This window comes from Lotus japonicus, chromosome 3 (genome assembly GCF_012489685.1).
Source record: "Lotus japonicus ecotype B-129 chromosome 3, LjGifu_v1.2".
NCBI lineage: Eukaryota > Viridiplantae > Streptophyta > Magnoliopsida > Fabales > Fabaceae > Lotus > Lotus japonicus.
The window spans coordinates 83,187,344-83,210,055 of NC_080043.1; the positions used below are offsets into that span (position 1 = coordinate 83,187,344).

Below are 22,712 nucleotides of genomic sequence, written 5' to 3' on the forward strand. Positions count from 1 at the left end.
CGCGCGCAAAAGCTCAAGGTAAGGGCAATGAGATAGTTTCTCACCTATGGGCTATAATTTATATAAGTATAGCACATCCGAAGTCTTTTTATATCCGTCGATATTCAAGAAATTTAACTTTTTTTAGGAATCAATTCTTAGACCTTCTTCTTCCCAACTCATATGTTCATCAACTCTTACCACTTGAGCTACCACTTGAAAGTGTAACTAATTAGACAGAAGCCACTTAAAAAAAGTAGGCAATTAAGTATCAAGTATATAATTAATAGAGGCCATGACATGCCATGATTCTTTCCCTCATCGAACTAAAATTAATTAATAGAGATTTGCTTAAAAAATCTATTAATTTTTCGATTTGAGTCATGTAAGACCCAGGATTTTAGAATTAAATAAATAATTAATTTTCAACTCACACATAGGATTTTGTGTCAGCGTGAGAGGAACTTGACTCGTGTTTAATGTTTGGATTAGCGTTATAAAGACGAAAGTTCGCAGTATGTTTAAGGATGACACTTTAGTCATTTTGATTGATAGCACGAGCCATATTCGCACCCGACTAAGGTCGAGAGTGTCTGAAAAAGGCTATATCCGCTCCTAGAGCATTGTTTAAGAGAATTTTAGAATTAAAGAGATAATAAGAACCTCTGAGTATTTTTGCCATGACTAGCTTTCCGATACGAAACCCTGGACTGTACGCTTGTTAGGTTTCGCTTCCCGGAAGTCCGCCGAAGCCAGACTTTAACGTCTCGGGAACTTTAACTAAGACCTTGAATGAAGGGTTTTTCTATTTAGAGCTTTTAATGAAGTTTCCATCCGCGTTGCCTCATTTCTTTCGACGTTTGTGATCTTTTTCCTGAAGGAAGTTTCCTCATCCGACGTCGACTGCAAAAATAGTTTTTCGGCATAAATCGACTCACACCGTCTTTGAGACGTTTTCCTCAATTAAATGAACCTTCATTTGAGTTTCGACATTTTTTCGCCGAATACTCAATTTTTATCAGCAGACGAAAGTACCAAAACGACCGAAACCGCAAAATATCGATTTTTCGGATTTTCCCCTCTACTATAAGAAGGGAAAAAATGAGAAAATATCTCATTTTCTCCCAAAGTGGCCGAGAGTTAGAGAGAGAAAGAGAGGGGTGCAGAGCTTTTTCCGATTCTTGCCCGATCGTCCTGATTTCAGAAGCTACGCGTAGGCACAGAGGTAAGGATGCTTAATCTTACTTCTATTTCTGCTTTCTGTCGGCTTATTCTAGCTATTTCTGTGCTCAAAGTTTAGAGATTTTTGTAAAAATGTCTGATTACCTCGATTTTTCTTTCCAACTATCTTCTACTGCAACCCAACATGCTATAATCACTGTTGGATCGTTCGGATTTTCACCGAGTCGCCGTAGATATGAAAAACTGACTAAAAACCCATTTTATGCTGAGGTTCCGCTTTTTGAGTCAAAAACTCTCGACTGAGCTTAGCGTTAGTAGGATTAGTCATCATAATCTTCGTTGGTATCGACCCCATCTAATTTGTTTTTCGAAATTCTGATTTTGAGTTTCCGAGCTAAAACTATTGACCAAAATACCCTTGCGACAGTTTTCGACCCGATAATTTTTCTGAGAGTTTCCCTGGCCTAGATATCGCCTAAGAATACCTAGGAATTGATTTAGGTCGAAGAAAAAGTTCAGAAACCCTATTTTCTAAAGTGGCCGAAACCTGTTTGTTAGGGTACCGTGTCCAAAAATAATTTTTGGGTCTCTATGACCTGAGCCATTGCGTAGCTCTTTCAATTGTCGAAATTTTGGCGTTGGTTTCGTGTCATTCCGAGTTCTGTAGCTCGAGTTATGTGCATTTTAGCGAAAACCTGTCTTATTGTCCATTCGTGCCTAAATGTCGAACTCTAGAGCTTCGAAAGCTTCTTTTCGAGTTTTGATAGTATTATTAGTTGTTTTGTTTCTTAGCGACTAAGCAATGATACTTTGCTTAAGGTTTGGAACGAGTTGAGCTGAGGAAAGAGATTTTGGAGCAATTGGTGAGGTTTCACAACTGAGGAGGACGCCCGGGGAACTTGCTGGGTTTGGGAGCTTTATTTTTGATTGGACTGGGATGTTGAGCTTGGATGGAGAAATTGACTAAGGTAAGGGTAACTCAGTTTTAGAGCGTCTTTGAGTCTTGCATGCTTTTATCGCACTGCATGCGTTTGAGATGAAGTTGTTTAAACTTGATTGACAATTGATTGAAATGTTGGTATGCTTTCAATGTTGTATGCTTGCTTATGTTGACTGTTTCTGAGGCTTGTGCTAAATGTTTTCTAAAGGCTTCGCCCGAGTGAACTTATTGAGACGTGTGTCTCCGTTTTCTGAGAGGCTTCGGCCGTTTACTGGTTTGTGTCATTGAACTGATCTGGTATGCATTGAATTGATTTATGTTTGTCGATAATATGAATAACATGTGATTATCTTGATTTGATTATGGAATTTGGGATTGTTGTTTGAGTGACTACTGAGTTGGATGAGATGTTTTGGTTTGCTTGAAGTGGCGATGAGGTGGGTTTGTCCCACGAGATTGTCCCGTCTTTCGAGGCGTTATAAAGTGACATTCAGGGGAGTCCGTTCTCCATCTGTCTCGTCTTTCATGGGCGTTATTAAGTGGCAGTGGAGTGGATATTTTCACATGACTGTCCCGTCTTTCATGGGCGTTATTAAGTGGCATTCAGGGGAGTTCGTTCTCCGTCTGTCCCGTCTTTCATGGGCGATATTTGGTGATAGTTCAGGGGAGTCTGTTCCTCGCTCTGTCCCGTCTTGCGAGACATTATTGATCGATCCATTTTGGTTGCAGCATATAGTTGCATTATAGGGCAATAATATTTGCTTCTGATGTTTTGGTTGATATCTGATTTGATGTATATTGTTGAAGTTGTTGATATCTGATTTGATGTATATTTTTAAGGTTGTTGATATCTGATTTGAGGTTATTGTCATATGAGTTGATTCTATGTTGTTGATGTTGTTTATATCTGGTTTAATTTTATGTTGCTGCTTCTATTGATATCTATCTTGATTATATTGTTAGCTTATCTGTTTGTGGTATCTATGTTGCTAAGTTGTTGATATCTGAGTTAAATTCATATCGTTGATTTTGCTGATATATGATTTGATTTCATATTGTTGGATATATGTTGTCATTTATCTTGAAATAAGTTGCTAGTTTATGTGCCATGATATGCACTTAAATTTGAATAACATGTTTTTCTCTTTTCTACGTGGTAATTGCATGGAGTTAACCCTTTCTGTTTGTTATTTGTTGTTTGGGCGCTTAACGCTATTAGGCGATGGAGAATCTTCGAATGAGCTTAACCTTTGTGCAAGTAGAGATGAGGACTTGAAGGATAGTGACCCGACGAGTAGAGTCTGGTTTAAGGCTAGAGCCTTGGGTTAGAGAGCTTACCGTTATTGGTTTAAGCTTGCATAAAGATTTTAGGAATTTATATTTGAGGTTTCGGGTAGGTTCCGATGCATTGCTTTCCTGCGGTTTCCCGATGTGGAGATCGTAGGGAGTATGTCGGATTCATGGTGTCATTGCATAATAGTTTTGTTGAGTTGTTTCTATTAGTTAGGCTTTGTAGTTGGGAGTATGCATGACATGTTTTGGAAATACACTTCGAAAAGAAGAAAAAAAAATACTCGTGTTTATACATTCGTTTGGAAAATATTGCATATTTACTTTGATAGGTTACTAAAGTGACACCCGAAATTCGGGGCGATACAAGTCATATATTCAGACCATGTGTATCTTTCAAATAACATCAAATTAGGAGTGGGCTCTCTTGGTCTACCCAGTATGCCACTGACGTGCACCTAAATCTTAACCCTAAAGATGTGCAAATGCGCACAACCCCTTTAGACTCCTTATTGTGGGTTTTACTGGTTTTTTCATATTTTTTAAGATAAATTCATTTTTTCTGAAAAATAAAAAATTGGATAAATAGAAAAAAATTGGGTATAAATAAATTCGTTTTTTTTTTCATCTTCATTCTTCTTTCTCTCTTCCAATCTGGGGTCTCTATTGGGGATGACGATGAATATGATCATGGTGGGTACGGTACAAATCTAAGCCCTTCAATCTTTCTCCCTTTTCACTCCCTATTTCCTTCTCGGTTCTGCTATGGGTGGGGATTTTTTATTTGGGTTTCTGGGTTGGTGTGCTTGTTTGTTGGGTTTTATTTGACCTTATGATTCGTGTACCGGTTTGTAGGGAATCATTAAAAGAAGACACAAAGGTGTTTCCTAGTACGTAATCCAAGATGGAAGGAGGATCTCTCCGCCCATAAAGAGCCTTAAATGGGATCATGCCAGAGGTTGAATGAAAGTTTGTATCGTACCATAATTCGGCGAGGTTGAGATAGCGAAACCTAAGTCTGGGTTGTTAAGCAGGGTATCCCCACACTGCGGTTGCCAACTTCCGGTTATCTGTTTGTCTCTAGGTGGTATGCAGTGAAGAATCAAAGTTTTGTTCTATGTACTCGAAAGAGCTCTCACATTATGAGCTTAGGAAAAACTTGTCCGTGCCGGAGACAATTGATCATTGGATCCCATGGATTGAGTCTGCACATATATGTGGCGAATCTTGCCGCCAAAGCTTGGATGTAAAACGGTCGTACTTGGAAAGGCTATCCACCACTACCCAAATAATGGTGTGCTAGTGATGAAGTCATAGAAATGTCCTCTTATACCTGACTAGGTAAAGGTAATAGTTGCAAAAGCCTTTTTTTAGTAGGCTTTAACTGCCCGTATAACTAACTCTTTAACTGCCCATATAACTAACTCTTTAACTGCCCGGCCATTGCTCAGTTATTACTCACACGCACTGTTCATGCGCGCTACTATTCATCCACGACTTGTTGGCTGCCGCTGCTCCTTGCTTGAGTTGGATTCAAATGACTTCCCTTGCACTGATATACATAAAATAATTGGGAGTCTTCCCCTATCACTTTTGCACCCATATGAAGCATTCACAACTTAAGCATAATCATTCTACAATCAATATCAACTCTATCAATAATCTCTTCACATTCCACAATAATATAATCTCACAGTAACGCAAGTTAATTATTCAACTAGCTACAATATGACTTAAAGTCTTTTTTTTTTTTTACGGAAAATAAAATTTCATTGAAATAAGAAAGCCAAAATATCTTACTGAATACAAGACATGAAACAAATTGGAAAGTTATCAACCCACACCTTATCCCCTTGAACTAGACTGTACTTGGCAATGCAATGAGCTGCTCTATTTGCCTCCCTAAAAACATGCTTAAAAGACAATGAAACAAAAGAACAGACTAGACCCCTAATCTTGGCCACCAGATCAGCCAAGTAAGAGTTATACACCCTCAAGCCATTCACAGCACGCATCGCACGATCAGAGTCAGACTCAACAACCAAGGAAGGGAACCCATGGGAGGCCGCAAGTTGTAGTCCACGATACACTCCCATTGCTTCTGCAAAGTCCACACCCAAACTGAAATCACAGACCAAAGATGCCAACAAACAAGCCTCACCATCCGGACGTCTAAAGATTACACCAGTCCTCCAGCACATACCCACCTGTGCAGCATCGAAATTCATCTTCAAAACACCCTCACTTGGGGGAACCCATCGACGATCAGAGGACGCACAAGGAGCTGTGACTGTTGCATCAATGGAAGATCGAGCTATATGAAAATCTGTTAGTTCTTGTAAAGCAGCAGCAGCCGTAATCCTCTCATCCACAATCTTGGCATCAAAACGGGCTTGATTGAGAGCTCGCCACAAAGAGTAACTAAGAGCACATACCATGGCTGCAAACTCTGAGGGAGCAGTGAGGATGATCGATTGAAGCCAAGCAACAAAAGAAGTCTCTGAATCATCGCTCCAGGTCAGGCCCAACGCTGAACCAAACCAAAAACGTTTGCTCCAGAAACAATCCTTGAAAACATGGTCCACACTCTCCTCACAACCGTCACACCTCAGGCACCAGATGGGGCACACCACACCACGATTCCACAACCGATAGCAAGTTGGGATAGCATTCTGCATTACACGCCAGATGAAATGAGCTTGGCAAGGAAAGATTGGCAACTTCCAAAGCTTGGACCAGATTGCAGGAGATTGAGGCATAGAAACGCCTGGACCATCCAATCGATCCCACTCGCGAATGCAGTGATAAGCGGGTTTAACCGTGAAAAAACCATCCCCCGTCGCCTCCCAAACTAAGCCATCATCACAGTGAAGATTAAACAAAGGGATTTGAAGAATCTGATCAGCTTCAAACGGAAGAAATAGAGCCCGCACAGCAGCATCATCCCACTTACCAGAATCTCTATCCACTAGCTGACAAGCTCGAGATATATCACAAGAAACTGGCTTTAGAGATCATACCTTGTGACCAACCTGTGTAGGTAACCACTTATCTTCCCAAATATTGATAGCATAACCATCACCCACTTTCCAATAGCTCCCTCTCTGAATGACCCAACAAGCCTGCTGAATACTCCTCCACGTAAAGCTGGACAAATTCCCTGGCTTGCCTTAAGAATGTGAGACCGTGGAGAATAGCGAGCTTTCAAACAGCGAGCTACTAAAGAATTTGGGAATTTCGCAAGCCTCCAACCCTGCTTGGCTAGGAGAGCATCATTAAAGGCTTTACAACTTAGGAACCCCATTCCACCCTCCTTCTTAGGTTCACACAATTTATCCCAACTCACCCAATGAATCTTCCGTTCTCCTTGTTTGCTCCCCCACCAAAACCTACTAATCATACTTTCAATATGGTTACAAAGACCCACCGGCAAGGAAAAACAACCCATGATGTATGTGGGGATGGCTTGAGCCACAGACTTTATTAAAATTTCACGCCCAGCTGTTGACAAGAACTTCTCCTTCCAACCTTTCAACTTCTTCCATACCCGCTCCTGAATGAAACTGAAAACTTGTTGTTTCGAACGACCCACAAACGTTGGCATACCAAGATACTTGGAGTGACTCTCAACCGCCTTAATCTGCAATCTTCCCTGAAGGGCATGTTTACAATCTTCTGGAACATTTCGGCTAAAAGAGAGTTCTGATTTATCCAAGTTAATAAGCTGTCCTGACGTCTGTTGGTATTCTAACAAGATTTGTTTCATGACTTCCACCTCCTGAACTGTAGACCTGAAAAAAACAATGCTATCATCCGCAAAGAAGAGATGAGATATTTCAGGCGCCTGTCGTGCAATCCTCACCCCATGCAGAGCTTGCCTTTCCTGGGCTTTCAAGATCAAACCTGAGAAAACTTCAGCGCATAAAATAAACAAATAAGGGGATAATGGATCCCCTTGACGAAGACCTCGAGAAGCCCGAAAGAAATCCCCTGGCCTGCCATTAAGTAAGACAGCAAAACTAGCAGTGGTCACACATCTCATAATAAGGCTCACCATGCTCTCCGGAAACCCCATAGCCAAGAGAATAGTGTTGAGAAAACTCCACTCAATTCTATCATAGGCTTTTGCCATATCCAGCTTCAATCCAACTACCCCATGCCGCCCTTTAGTCCTCTTCCGCATGTAATGAAAGATGTCAAAAGCAATCAGAGAGTTATCTGTAATCAGTCTTCCTGGGACAAAGGCACTCTGATAAGGCATCACAATCTCAGGGAGAACCACCTTCAACCTATTCGCCACCGTCTTGGTAATAATTTTAAAGAAAACATTACAAAGAGAGATAGGACGAAACTCGCCTGCATGCTTGGGCTTCTTCACCTTAGGAATGAGGCAAAGAAAAGTTGAGTTAAAACGACGAGGATCCTCCCCATCATTCAAAACCGGACTTAAAGTCTAACGGAACACAATCACGTGACTTAAATGTAAGCTTAAACAACAGAACCACAAATTTGTTTAAATATTTTAAACTACAAAAAATTAAGCAAAATACAAACGACATAGTCTTCTTATACACCAAAGATATAATTCAACCAAATTCCTCTGGTGATTCAATCATCATCTTCTTCTTCTGAATTCGAAACAATTGATGCTCTCTTGAAAGAAGATACATCTTTTTTATACATCTTCATTTCCCTCAACGCCATCATCTTCTTTCTAATCTTTGTCACCATTCATAGTATTCACCACCTCTCATCAGCATCTACACATTACAATTAAATAAAAAAAATAATCAAATTCTTAAATGCTTATAAAAAATAATAAAGTAACAAATAATTACACTCAAAATGAATAAATTACTTTCACAAACAAAATCATTCAACCAATCTCGAGAACACACATCAAAGCAAGAAACGTTTTTCTTGGCTGAATGGTACAAACTACAAACATCTTAAATAGACACTTAAATAGTACAAACATCTTAAATATACTCAATTTCTCTCTATCTCTCCCTTCTTTTCATATCACAATCATCATTTCTCTTCTTATTTTTCTCATCGTGGGCTATCCAACAATTTCCTAACAATATTAATAAATAAAAATAATTTTATGTACTTTTAACGTCTCCACTTTTACCCATCAATTTTATGAGTTTAAAGAGGAGGGAATTATTAACTCCAGAGATTGAGATATTGATTTGGAAATACCCAACCCACCAAAATATTAAAAAAGGAAATTATTAACTCCAGAGATTGAGATATTGATTTAGCTACCCCTTAATCTTTTACTATTTTTAAAAAAAATTAGATTAATGAGGGAGAGTAGTTAAGTTTCATACCACCAAAGTTTCCAATATACATGCTCCTAGTCCAAATGTCCAATCAAATGCTTGATCGTCTTCTGACTCCACCCATAAATCAACCGGCGCTTCCTGATTGCCGTACACCAGCGGCAAGAAGGGTGCCGATGGCAACTCCGACTTGATCTCCGGTACCGTTTCTGTGTACGCTTTGAGACTCTGAAACTCAGAATTGGAGCAACACATCAAGGAAATTCCACACTCTTTTATTTTCAACCAGTTATGACCTGTCGGTCCTGTCCCGCTACTATCTGTAGCAAAGAACTCAAAATCTTGTGCACCATCAAAACTTGAACCATGCCATAGATAAACATTATCCGATTTGGATTCCCTGATGTATTTGCTATACCACGTAGTCTTGAATTCCTTCTGTCCGGAAACAGCATTTTTCCGGTAGATTCGGCATCCTATTTTAGCACCAACCATGCTAAATCCAGCTGGAGAAAGAACAACAGAATAAATGGTGCCAAGCCAGTGGGACAAACTTGGGTCATGAGGTTTAATGGTAATTGAGGAGCTTGTGCTTCGATATTTGAACGACGACCCTGGCACTGAGGGGACACTGCTTCCTGGTAAGCAAACCGAAACACTGCTTCTTACAAATAAATTGCACAATTCAGCCCTCTTCATTGCAAGCACAACATCTTCCATAATCTGGTTATGGAGGGGTGGACATTCATTTGGTTTTATTGCATCCTGGAATGATATGTGTTTCCTCATTCCTTTCATCTTCACTGAAAAAGTCGTTAAAGTGGACACGGTCACTAGTGAGATACAGCGATCGGCGTTAAGCTCCTTGATCAACAACGGAAGCTTAGGTAGAGACCGAAGCTTCTTACATTTCTGTAACGAGAGAATCTCGAGCTTTTCAAGAAGCTTGATGCTTGTGGGCAACTTCTCCACACTGCTTCTATCAAGCCTTAATTCTTGCAATGATGACAAGGCACTGATGTTGTCTGGGAGTTCAAACAACTGCTTGCAATACTTCAGATGTAGCCGTTTTAATGATCCTAAGCCAGCAAACAGGACATGTAGCTTCTCTTTGTCAACTACTCTGCAATGAGAAATCCTTAGCTCCTCAAGAGATGTCAGGCATGATATCTCATCAGGAAGATCCTCCAGCCTTGATTCCCTTGAAGAATCTGCTTCTAGATTCAGCCACACAAGCTTGCTTAGCCGACCGATTGATGGATACAACTTTTGGACATTTGCCTTACTTAAATCCAACATTTTAATTGAATCCGACGACACTGAAAATTGCTTAAGGTCGAAACAGTGATTCACATTGAGGTTTTGCAGATTGCTTAAATGTTTTTCACTCATTAGACTCTTCAGCTTGTAGCACCTATTCAGTGTCAAAGTAACTAGTGTGTCTGTAGATAAAAGCGATGGATGAACGGCACAAAGACTTTCACATCCGGAAAGATCAACCCATTTGAGTTTTAACGCTTTAGACAAGTCAGGGAGCTTCACCAACCGCTTGCATTCACTTAGGTCAATTGTCTCCAAATTCACAAGGTCCTGCAAAAAGTCAAAAGGAATGTTATCTCATGCTTATGCTCTCAGTTAAGGCGATTGAAAATGTAAGCATACAAAGCAAATATAATGTATAAATATCTTTACCTGCGTCCCCTCCCAAAGTTGTAGAACATGACTGTACCGCATGCGAATCTCAACAAGAAACTTGACACAAAAATTTGATGGAAGAGATTTAGAAGGGTATCCAGTCCACTCAAAATACTTCAATTCAGCAGAACCTAGCTCACTGAGGAGATCGGGTCTGAAAGAGATACGGGTTGATAGCTTCTCCAGGGACATAAAATCTAAGAATTTTTAATTTAGGCAAATTGAAAATGCCAGCATTGAGTTTAAACCTATCGTAACGAGACAAATCTAACAATGCTCCTTCAACAACTTTTGAAGTTCCCTGGATGAAAGACAAGAATTTAATAAGTAAATTGAGGTTGCAAATTCGCACATATTTTCTATAGAAAAAAGTAAAGAGTAGGCTTATTCTTACATCAGGGCCGCAGTCAAGACTATTAACTCCCTTATCTCTCAATAGGATGCCTCTTCTAGGGTTTGTTACATCATTTTCAACTATATCAAAAGCAATGTCTTGTAGAAAGTCAAGCATTTGTATAGTATTGCTCTTTGATATAGTTATAAGAGATTTGTCTTTAAGGACTTCCATTACACTAGATGTAGCATTGAAACCACAGGCATCTAGTATTTTTATGACAAAATCTTCTTTTCTGTCCTTGAAAAAGAAAGCAATTTCCAGAAATATTGCTTGCTCTTGCCTTGATAATCCATTATAGCTCACTTTTAACTTGTCTAGAATATCCTTGTAGGATTTAGACCTGTTCTCCAAATAACCCACTTCAGAAAACCATTCTCTTTGATTGATGACATAAAAGTGTGAACCCAAAATTTTTAAAGCCAATGGAAGGCCTTCTGCATATTTAACTACCCTTTGCGAATAGTCCTGATAAAAAGAATCAGCTGGTTCCCTTTTCTTGAAAGCTCCCAAATTGAAGAGCACAAGCGACTTTTTAGAGTCCAAAGGCTTGACCTCATGTATCTTATCAACTATTTTTTCATGAAGCAAATGTCTGTCTCTTGTTGTTACAATCAGACTGCTGCCTTCTCCCAGCTCTCCCAGTCCAACAAACAAAGCCTCTAATTGCTCAGAACTATCCACATCATCAAGCACAATCAGAACTCTTCTACTACTGAGTGAGGATTCAGAAATGTTGGATGTTGTAACTTGTTCCTTTAGTAGCTCAGAGAGAAGCTTATGATGGAGGTATGCTAGCCCACGGTGCTTCTGTGATTCTTCTCTTATGTCTTTCAAGAAGCATACGCTGTCATAATGGGAGGAGTGTTTGTCAAACAAAGCTCTAGCAATAGTTGTCTTACCTGTTCCCCCCATCCCCCAAACTCCAATTCTTCCAAATTTTTGCGAAAAACCTTCAATGGCTGCACAATGTTCCTCAATTCCAACAAGGCCTTTTTCATGATCATACTGCATTGAAACCAGCTTTCCCGAAACATACACTACTACAGAAAAGGCCTTTCGTCACGGTTAAAACCGCTCATTCGTCACGGTTAAACCGTGACGATAGAAGGCGTGACAATTGCTCAATTGCCACGGTTAAAGGCGGAACCGTGACAATTGATTCGCCTGTTATCACGGTTTGTAAAGCGTAACCGTGACAATAGGTTCCCTCTATTGCCACGGTTACGTACTTAACCGTGGCAATAGAGGCCACCTATTGCCACGGTTACGTAGTTAACCGTTGCAATAGAGGCCACCTTTTGCCACGGTTAAGAACGTAACCGTGACAACAGGTGACCTCTATTGCCACAGTTACTTAACCGTGGCAATAGGTGGCCTCTGTTGCCACAGTTTTAAACGTGACAATAGGTCATACACCTGGTTTGTTACTAAAAAAATCTAATAAGCTAATAAGGATTCTTCTCTTTGTTCCTACTAAATTGATACTAAACATGCACTAAGTCTTAACGACTTAAACTAATGCTAATTGAGCTACAATTTTGCTTTTATGTTATGTGTAGAATTAATTCTATGTATCATGTAATCTTTTATCTTTTATACATACCGTGGCACTGAGCTGATGAAACCCTGATATTATTCAACAGAAAAATGTACAAGAAACAGATGAGTATTCGAGAGACTCATCACTCTCCTAATTCCCAATTCCCAAATGATCCCAAAGATACTAAACCCTCTTCACACTCCCTTATTTATAGGCTAAGCCATAACTAACTAACTCTAAATGCTAACCCTTAACTAACTAACTAACTCCAAGTACTCATCAATACTCCCCCCTAAACATCCACCTTGTCCTCAAGGTGGGGTAAAAAACAAGCTCCTTGAAACAAAAACATAGAAAAGTAAACATAGCAGAAAACATGCAAAATTGGGCTAATGCTGCATTCTTAGGCCCACTCGCAGTCCTTGGCCAGGTTGTTTTTTTTTTGTGCCACCTCCTGCCAGGCTCCAACTCTTTCCATGAATGGATTGGGCTTGGCCCATTCGAATTGGAGAGGGGTTCAACTGGAGCCTTCTCACTCGGGCCCACTTCCCTCACGTGCCGAGCTTGAACCTCGCAAGGAGCCAACGGCAGATACCCAAACCCGTATCTTCCCCACTTCAATTTCCTTTCTTCCACCGCCGTAACTGCAAGGTCCGGTGGCTTCGCCGGCGGCCATAAGGTGGTTACCGGCGTGCAACGTCTCTCCTCCTCGCGAATCACAGGGCCTTGCCGAAGATGATATGTGAACCACCGCCACGGTGGTTTGGCGATTCCGCCACCGTTCGATTGGCGACCTCCGATGAACAAAGAATTGAGGTTCCGCGGTCGATTGACGGTTACCGCCTTGCGACGCCGTTAATCAGGTGGTTTCCGCGGCTGCCTTCTCTTCCAATCGAACCCTAGTTCAGTAATTTGGGGAAAAACGGTTGATTGAACCCTCTTCCTCCCTTGAAGGTTGCGAGTCTGCGATTTCTCCCTTAGCGCACCTTCCTTCAACTCTTCCCCAGTGAGTTTTCTGTAAACTCCTCCCCTGGCTGGCTTACCTCCTACTCTCTCATTAACACTACCACTAGATGATTGCACTGTGCCCTGAGTTACACTACCACTACCACTTTTCTGTCCAGTATCAATTTGCACAGATTTCTGAAAAGTTGTGGATCTAAAAGGTGGTTTGAAAGAGGAATTATACCTGCTAGTACTGCCAATTCCAGCCTTGCTCACAGCCAGGTTCTTCTGTTCCACCATCAAGGCTTTCTTGACCATGATTGTTAGGGATTTGGGCTCATAGAGCTTGATTTCTACTGCAATTTCCTCCTTGAGTCCATTAACAAAAATATCCATGTAATGCTCTTCATCAATTCCCTTGAGCATTCCTGCAAATCTCTCAAATTGTCCTACAAACTCTTCAACACTACCTTCTTGCTTCAAGGCCAGCAAAGCCGCAAATGGACTAGAATTCGAGGTGAGTTGAAATCGTTCCAGCATGGCTTCCTTGAACTTGGTCCAAGTAGTCACCTGGTTGCAGGTTTCCCACCATTGGTACCAGCTCAATGCCTTTCCATCCAAGGCCACCATAATCGCTTGTACCTTCTCTTCCTCAGTCGCTCCCTTCAGTCGGAAGTAGCGTTCCAATTTCTGAATCCAACTGTACGCATCTTCTTCACCCTGGAAAACTGGAATGTCAAGCTTCCTCCAACGCTCTGTTTGTGCATTTGCAATGCGCTGAAGATTCTCTCGCGCATCAGCTTCGTCTCTTACGCTTCCCGGTTGTCCTCCGTTCACGGTGCGCTCCTCCTCCATTCGTCGGCGTTCTTGCTCGCCGTCGCTGTCGCCGTGCTCGCCGGCTCGCCGGCGCGCCATCGTCTCGACAATCGCTTCCAGATTGCGAAACCTCTGCTCCACGCGTTCATGCTCGATCGCACGCTCTCTCCGTTCTTCGTCGCGAATCCTCCTGTCTTCTTCGCGATTCCTGCGTTCTTCCTCGCGATCGCGATTCAGAACCTCAATGAATCTCTCAATCGCTTCCACTCTGGCTTCCATTCTGCTCGCTACCATAGACAAATCGATACCACAGCTCCTGGATGGAGCTCTGATACCAATTGATGAAACCCTGATATTATTCAACAGAAAAATGTACAAGAAACAGATGAGTATTCGAGAGACTCATCACTCTCCTAATTCCCAATTCCCAAATGATCCCAAAGATACTAAACCCTCTTCACACTCCCTTATTTATAGGCTAAGCCATAACTAACTAACTCTAAATGCTAACCCTTAACTAACTAACTAACTCCAAGTACTCATCATGAGCACACTTGCTTCTCTTTTAGCAGATACTGAGGGTCCAACAAGTGCCTCAAGTAGTATGAATCCAAAGCTATAAGCATCATCCTCTAAGTTTTTCATTTGCCTGAAATTGCACATGTTGACAAAATCAAGAGACAAACTTAGGAAGAATCCACAAATAAATTATTAAACTACTAATGACTTTCTGCTAATTTATAAATGGATCAGAAGTTATCCAAGTTAAACTACTGATGACTCCCCACTTGCATCATTTTTCTCTGAGATAATGGACAATCCATAGTCACTAAGCTTTGCCATCCAATCTCACTAAGCAAAACATAGTTCAGGTGCAAAAGCTAAATATTGAGTCAAACTAATAGTGTACAAATTTCAAACTGAAAATGAATCAAACTTAAATTTGAATAAAATCAACAAAACTCATAAGAAGGAAAATTTAGCACCCAAAATAAAGCAAAGGAACACATGACAATAACAACTTGCAGCCTGCAACTAAATAAACAGCAATATACATGATAGACCTATAAAGATGGCAAAAACATACACACCTTCTTCAATAAGGCCCTTCAATGCCCATAAATCGCCCATAATTGGTCCACCTCCTCCTGTTAAGTCAGGGTACAACACTCATTTCAGCTGATAACTTCTAATGAGATTGACATGGCAACAATTAATATATATGCTCCCTCCATTATCTCATAACAGTTACTTATTTACATGTAAGTCAGAGAAATCAAAGCAACGAGATTATTTGGGCTGGGGGACTATTCCAGAGCAGGACACAATCAATTCTTATCAAAAACCCTGAGAGACTATCTCAAACAAAACATGTTGATTCAGAACTTGAATTTTGCATAACACACATGTTGGGAAAAGAGGACTAAACCTTAAAATACTTGTGTCCATGACATAAACATCAGATAACCACTTTTTTCCATCCCATCCACCACACCTGCATTCAAATAAACCCCACCTTATCACATGTTATAATTTGATCCTAATACAGCCAATTAGGATAAAAAGTCAAATTAAATGCTATAGATCTCACGTAACAATTTTCCGGTTTCCAATTGCTGAAGCTGCAGTGAAATCCCTCGATGAAGGCAAGTCACCAAAGCTAGTTAATTCAGACCATTGCCATATATCTTGAACACCATCATTTGTTCCAAATGCCAACATGCCAACAAACAAGTCAAGTCTCACAACATCAAAGTCTTCACAGAACATGAACTGAACAAATATTATACAAAATGCCATACCAGTATCCAGAACCCAAAAGTCCCCCAACCTGTAAAATTCAGCCGTTAAGACGAGAAGTAAATAAACAAACACACATTTCTGGTGAGAGCATCAAAGGTGATAAGCATTAATCTTAACTCTTCATCATATAATCATACATGGATTATCAAGTTGAGATTTTTCAACTTAAATCTAATCTTGACACATGTTCTTGTATTTTTTTTTTGGGGATCCAAAATGTTCTATGAACTTGAATTTTCAACAGCTCAATTTACAAGTGTGCAAGTCATTCAATAAATTGGAAAATCAACTTAACAAGCGAGGCATGATGCGAATCATGAAATCTGATTGTATACCAGCTCCAGAACAAACACCTTGGAAAATCTTCTTCAAAATGTGCTGGCACTTTATCAATAAAAGTAAATGACTATCAACTTTATATGAAAGAATTTCAGTGCAGAACAACTCAACTCACGACATGCTTGCTGAACAAAGGTTTGGCCAATAACTAATTAGACATTTAGCAACCAATTTTATGTTGTGTTGACGAAAGTGAAGTGTGTATCCTTGTGGTCAACTAAATTCAGAATGCAAAGATTAAACTTGATATATTATAAGTTCAGCTACTTGAATTTTCACTCCCGATACTTATGGCATCCTTGGCATAGCACATTCCCACATGTTTGATTGCAATAAAACCAGTCCAAGCATATCAGCGAATTATATAAGTAAAATTAGCAGCAAATTGTAAGAGCAAATTATGCAAACCAGGCGGAATATCTCAGTTCCAGATTCTAAGCATTTATTGGATGCGCTCTCCTCCTGCCTTACTCTTCACAAATTCAAAAGAGGGCTGGTGCGCTACCTCAGTTATGGACTCCGTGCGTTTTTCAAGCTTTGTGATACTCACACATTCAACAAAAACATGAAGAAAAAGGAGAAAAAGTCAGTCAAGCATTTCATCAAACAGTTTGTAGATTAATAAGACATCAATAACACAGCTTCATTAGACAAGTTTTATGTGTGTAAGCTACAATGAAAATATGAGAAAGCAATTGAAACAAAAAGACCAAATATGGATGCCTACTAGAGGAAAAATAACAAATTGGATTTAGGAATAGGAAAAACTTCTTGGACATCCTAATCTATAGGAACAAGAAACAAGTGTCGTGTATAAAAACCATTGCAGTGCTGCCATGCTCTAGTCTAGTAACATCTCAATGGTCTATAGTACCTGAGATGAACAATATGAAATCAAAGATGTACTCTCGAGATTACCTTTGTCTATAAGACACTAAGATTGAGATCCTCTCCCAATCACACATAATGAAAGACAGAAACTATGACCATTGTTGGCAGCATTTTCAAGTATTGCCATCGGTTAAATTCGATTTTCCATAATGCAGCAACTAGTAAAACAAATATTCAAGAAAATATAGTCAAGTTAAGTTCAACCGCATTGTTCAGGAGATACAAAACAAGGTTTCTGTGAGGCATTTAATCAAACAGTTCTAGTGCATAAATTATTCTACCAATTGCAAACTACACTAATCAATAGCGTGACCACAAGAGTTACCAATGAATGAATAATATGATTTAGTAAACTTCATCCAATTGCCCAGAAGCTAGAATCACCTGCGAGGAAATAAAGAGAGGCAGAACCACAGCAGAGAGAGAAAGTGGAACCAGCTTCCAAGTCGGGACGAGTTGGGAAGATGGTGCGCAGGCAATGGCACGGGCGGCACCACCTTAGCCACCGTGTTCACTCTTCGCATTGCCGCCACAGGACGCGCCGTCGCGTGCTCAGGGAGGGTCACCTTCTTTGTTTTCATCTTCGTCACCGATCTGCTCTTCGAGTGAAACGAAGGAAACGGAGAAACAGATCTGGAACGAAATGTATCTAGAAGATAACAGAAGATTCTTCCACCATCATCGTGTGAGGGAAGGAGCGGCGCCGGTGGAATGGGCGGCACCGAGCAGGAGAAGGAGCGATTCTCCCATGCGAAGGAGAGAGAGAGAGAGCGATTGAGAAGCAGAGGGAGAGGAGGACTGACTTGCAGTGAGAACGAGAGGGAGAGAAGGACATATTGCAGCGAATAGAGAGGGAACCAAGAGAACAGATCGAGAGGGTTAGGGTTTTTGGGCAAGTGAAAATCTCAAAAAAAATTGTCTATTGCCACGGTTCCTAAATAAAATAATAAAATATTGTACCATTTTGCCACGGTTCCGTGTATAACCGTGGTAACTGACCTATTGCCACGGTTCCGCCTATAACCGTGGCAATTGAGGCGTGGCAAAAGGTGTTTTCTGTAGTAGTGATACTTGACAATTTCCTTTATGAATTGAGAATCGTCCCTGTCAAATAAAGGATAAGAGACAATATGTGACACAATTTCTTGAATATTATAAAAGCCAAAGTTATAAGAATAGTATGTCTACATAGATCTAATAATTATAGATTTGATATCTTCACACCTCAATTTCTCTTTTATCTCATTTTCACCTTATTTCTTTTTCTATCTCCCATTTCGTCTTCAACCACATTATTTACCGTTCTTTCTATTCTTTCTCTTCTCATATCTCTCTACCAAGTGGAGGTGAAAGAGTGTGAACAAATTAATAATTATATGTTACTGACAAACATTATGTAGTAGTTAATTTAAGAATTTTGATATGTTGTGATAAAAAAAAATTGATACGCTCACATCTTATTTCTCTTATGAATTATTTCTACTTTTTTTTTTCTCATATCCAATTCCATTACATCACTTATCATATTAGTCATTTTTTTTATATCTCTCACTAGAACTATAATAAAAGTTGGAAATGCGTAAAAAAGAAATTTTCCATGAATTTAAAGGTATATAAATAATTTTGAGAAGTGACATTCAGGTGTGCCCTACAAACACCAAAATGTGGGTTAGCTACCTCTAGTTACCTACCTCTAGCTACTCCTGAAGAGGACTAATTTACTAACGTTACAAGCAATTAATATTTGCCTATAAAAAAACTTACTATTTTAAATATATAAAACTATTTTTTTTTTGAAAAAATATATAAAACTATTTTCTATCTAACTAAAAAGAGACAATGCATGCGCAGTGCACAAGGTTCCTCAGTCTTGATTCCAAACTATTTTTTCAATTTCCCAAAACTACTATGCTGTGTGTTTTAGATTAATGTTTGCACAGTTTTTTTTAAAGATCAATCAATATATAGATAAAAAGCTTGAGATCATCCCTCTCAAGTCTCAAGTAGGGAAAAAAACAGAACAGAAACAATTAATTCTGAAAGAACTGATTCTGATAAAATTAAGTATCGAAACTAAAGTAACATGATTTGTTTTTAAATACACTTTATTATGACCAAAATAATAATGACCAAAATTATTATCAATGCTTGCACTGAATTAATTTATTAAATTAATTTTATCACATTAATGACAATATATGAATGAAATTTAACTTTTTTTTAAAGTGAACGATATTTAACTTAACTTCATTAAATAAGTTTTTTACTCCATGTGACTTCATTGATTAATAAAAATATATGAATTTTTTTTGTCACATGGTGGGGTTGCGCCCCGACAGATGAGCTCTTAAAATAATGTTACTTGAAAATGGTTTACGCCTCGACATTATCTTTTTATTTAATTTTCATATATTAAGAAAAGTTATTATGAGCAATAAATTTGAAACAAAAATTTATTAATTTTCTAGACTAGTCTTATTTAGTTTTCTATAATTTTTTCTCTCAATTAATATTAAAAAATTCCATCATTTCTTTCATATTAAATATATTAAATAGAGAGTAAATTTTGAAAAAAAAAATTCAATACTAACTTCGAAAGTAACTTATATTTAAGAACAAATTATTTCATGTCAAAAAAAGAACAAATTATTTCAGAAAAATGACATAATAAGCAACGGAATGAGAGTATATATTTACCTATCCATTTACTAAAAATCAAGACTTGGCCACGTGTGATGGCAACCTCTCAATTCCTTCCACATTATTTAGTCTAACTAAAAAGGCATTATTCAGATCTACGAAGGAGAGTAGTTTATTCGTACTTCGTAGCCTCGGGGTGGGGAATGGGGATAGAGATTGACTAATTGGGATCCATATCTAAACTAAAAATTCCAACTATATATTCTCAAATTTTCTTCTTTTTGAGAAACATGGAAAAATCCGTCTTATCTACTTGAATCAAATGGCCAATGTTAATGTTATTGTTAGAATCTGATCAATTAAGTGCTTATAAATGGTAGTGCAAACCTTAACTTTTGAGCTAGCTTTTGAGTTGAGTAAGACCTCCCTAATTTCTCATATGATACCAGAGCCTGTGCTAGATCCATTTGTTGACTCACCATATTATATGCTTATAGATGATAATACAAACCTCAACTCTAAAGCTAGTTTTTGAGTTGAGTTATATCTCTCTAATTCTAATAAATAATTTAATGGTTGAAGTCTATAGGTGAAAGAAAATAATAAAACTTACTTGTGGGTAGTTGACTCCCATCCAGATATATTGGCTGCGTGATTGAGAGCAGCTCTCCAACTATCCACCTTTTCTTCGTCGTCACGACCGGCTCGATAATGATCTTCAAATGGTTTCTTGTAACTCCCTGTTTGGTGCCGCACGTCTGTTGGGTTTGTTTTGTAGAACAGTGGAAGAACAACCTGTCCCTCATAACTTCTGCACTTCATTATTTGGGCGAGTTCATTCAAACACCACCTTGAAGTTGCGTATCTTTCTGAGAACACAACGATGGACATCACAGAGTCCTTGATTGCTTTTACAAGTCCTGGCCAAATATCATCTCCTCTTTCAAGCTTATAATCTATGTAGGTTTCAATCTTCTCCTTTGTGAGAGCAGTATAGAGAGGCCTAGCGAAGTTATCTCTCGTGTCCTCACCCCTAAAGCTAATAAACACATCGTACTTTTTGAGAGGGACGCGGTGGGAAGAAGATGAAGACATAGCCACCGTCCTCAGTGCAAACTGCAAAGAAACACTGAATGGAGCGCTTGCAGTACTATATATGGCTGTATATTACGGATACAAAAATGTTAATTAAATAAAGATTGGATCAGAGCTGGTAAATTGAGAATACTTTAATAATTAAATTATTTAATATTAATGGTTAGTTGGACCGGCGGCATTTATATACTGCAGAAAATTTATTTAATAAAAATGGATTGTGATGCTCTACTTGCAAATTGCATTTGTTATTTGAATAAAGATTAGATCGAAAGCTAGCTGGTAATATGAGAATACTTTAGTGAAGGAATTATTTAATATTGTGATTTAAATATATTTTATAAAATGACTTGTGATAGTCTACTTGCAAGTTGCAATTGGCATGAATCAGGTCATAAATGAATAATTTTTTAACAGAATATTTGATAGGTGAGAAACTATGATCTTTTCTATTGCAATATGGTTAACGTTATGGCAACTCACTTTTATCCTGATCCATATTTCTATATACAAGTGAATTCAAACAATACGTCCCTCTGTTGTATACGCCAACTTAGGTTGTGAGATAGAGATGAAAATTTCTCAATAGCAAGACAAGTCTCACTAGGTCATCTTTTCTTTGTCTCTTCCGAGTAGTCTACACTTGTGAACCCAGAGCGTGTCTCGTCGATAGTGCCCCCGTTTCTTCCCTAAAGTGTGTGTCTTGTGGTGTTCCCTTCCGCTGAAAACGTTTAAGAGTGACGGTAAAGGTCTATAGTTTCTGAGAGGATCACCCACGAATCGTTTTGGCAAGGATGTTTCAGCGACCATGTGGATCATGACGTTATTCAGCAACCTGAGTCTCTATGCGGCCGCTCCTATTCATTGTTCTACCCGAACGGAGCCATAATACCGTCTAGCAAGCTTTTGTGATGTGCATCAGGCCACTGTAACCTGGCGTACCGTTGCAACTGAAGGAGTACCTAGTCTCCAAAATAAAGATATGTCATTTATGTGTTTATCTCGTTGATCTTTCATGCATTGTTGATCCCTTACGAAATTTTGTTTTAGCGACCTTATGGTTCGTGTACAGGTTTGTAGGGACTCATTAAGAGAAGACACAAAGGTGTTTCCCAGTACGTAGTCCAAGAGGGAAGGAGGATATCTCCCATAAATAGTTTTAAATGAGGACATGCCACAAGACGAATGAAAGCTCGTATTATACCATAACCCGGCGAGGTTGAGATAACAAAACCAAGTCCGGGTTGTTAAGCAGCCCATAAAGAGCCTTAAATGGGCTCATGCCAGAGGTCGGATGAAAGTTTGTATTCTACCATAACTCGGCGAGGTTGAGATAACGAAACCAGGTCTGGGCTGTAAGTAGAGTAACTCCACACTACGGTTGACAACTTCTAGTTGTCTGTCTGTCTGTCTCTAGGTGGTATGTAGTGGAGAGCCAAAGTTTTGTTCTATGTAATCGAAAGAGCTCTCGCATATTGAGCTAAGTAAAAGCTTGTCATTGTCAGAGACAATTGATCATGGGATCCCATGAGATCTACACATCTCTGTGGTGAATCTTGCCGCTAAAGATTGGGCTGTGAAATGGCCGTATCGTACTTGGAAAGGCTATACACCACTATCCAAATAATGGTGTGTCAGGGCGAGGGTGGGAGGCCAGTGATGAAGTCCATAGCAATGTCCTCCTATACCTGACTAGGTAAAGGTAAGGGTTGCAAAAGCCTATTTTTAGTAGGGATGTATTTATTGAACCGGCATTTTGTGGCATTGTGTGTATGACTGAATGTATTCTCCTATTTCTTGAGAGACTTGGCCATTTTAAGTTATCCAAGATTTCGAAAAACTGTTGTCCTATTTTATAATAGGTTCTTAAGT

At 39.2% G+C, this 22,712-nt stretch overlaps 2 protein-coding genes across 6 annotated transcripts; both read right to left on the reverse strand.

The window, feature by feature from the left end:
• Positions 1–7,863: 7,863 nt before the first annotated feature.
• LOC130746543 (disease resistance protein RPP2B-like) lies at positions 7,864–20,903 on the reverse strand. Of its 5 annotated transcripts, none has more exons than XM_057599214.1 (10): positions 20,359–20,903; positions 18,066–18,209; positions 16,623–17,263; positions 15,875–15,903; positions 15,664–15,760; positions 15,502–15,567; positions 15,164–15,220; positions 10,372–10,675; positions 8,728–10,269; positions 7,864–8,151 (listed from the first exon to the last, which is right to left on the reverse strand). In XM_057599214.1, the coding sequence occupies exons 8-10, from the start codon at positions 10,564–10,566 to the stop codon at positions 8,116–8,118; spliced, it is 1,773 nt and encodes a 590-aa protein (XP_057455197.1). In that variant the 5' UTR covers positions 10,567–10,675; positions 15,164–15,220; positions 15,502–15,567; positions 15,664–15,760; positions 15,875–15,903; positions 16,623–17,263; positions 18,066–18,209; positions 20,359–20,903; the 3' UTR covers positions 7,864–8,115. The 5 variants fall into 5 exon arrangements, with proteins under 5 accessions (XP_057455197.1, XP_057455195.1, XP_057455196.1 ...); XM_057599212.1 differs by having other exon boundaries at positions 17,490–18,209; XM_057599213.1 differs by lacking the exon at positions 18,066–18,209.
• Positions 10,617–11,782, reverse strand: LOC130744864 (TMV resistance protein N-like). Its single transcript, XM_057597024.1, has 2 exons — positions 10,769–11,782; positions 10,617–10,622 (listed from the first exon to the last, which is right to left on the reverse strand). Exons 1-2 carry the CDS (start codon positions 11,780–11,782, stop codon positions 10,617–10,619), a joined length of 1,020 nt encoding a protein of 339 aa, XP_057453007.1.
• Positions 20,904–22,712: the final 1,809 nt, after the last annotated feature.

What these genes read in the sequence shown, in the direction of transcription:
- LOC130744864 (XM_057597024.1), bottom strand. Translation starts at nt 11,782, where the DNA reads ATGCAGTATGATCATGAAAAAGGCCTTGTTGGAATTGAGGAACATTGT.
- LOC130746543 (XM_057599213.1), bottom strand. Translation starts at nt 10,566, where the DNA reads ATGTCCCTGGAGAAGCTATCAACCCGTATCTCTTTCAGACCCGATCTC. An exon ending in AACTTTGGGAGGGGACGCAG is followed by an intron (nt 10,270 to 10,371) that starts GTAAAGATATTT and finishes GACTTTTTGCAG; the next exon opens with GACCTTGTGAATTTGGAGAC. An exon ending in GTATATTGGAAACTTTGGTG is followed by an intron (nt 8,152 to 8,727) that starts GTATGAAACTTA and finishes TGTAATGTGTAG; the next exon opens with ATGCTGATGAGAGGTGGTGA.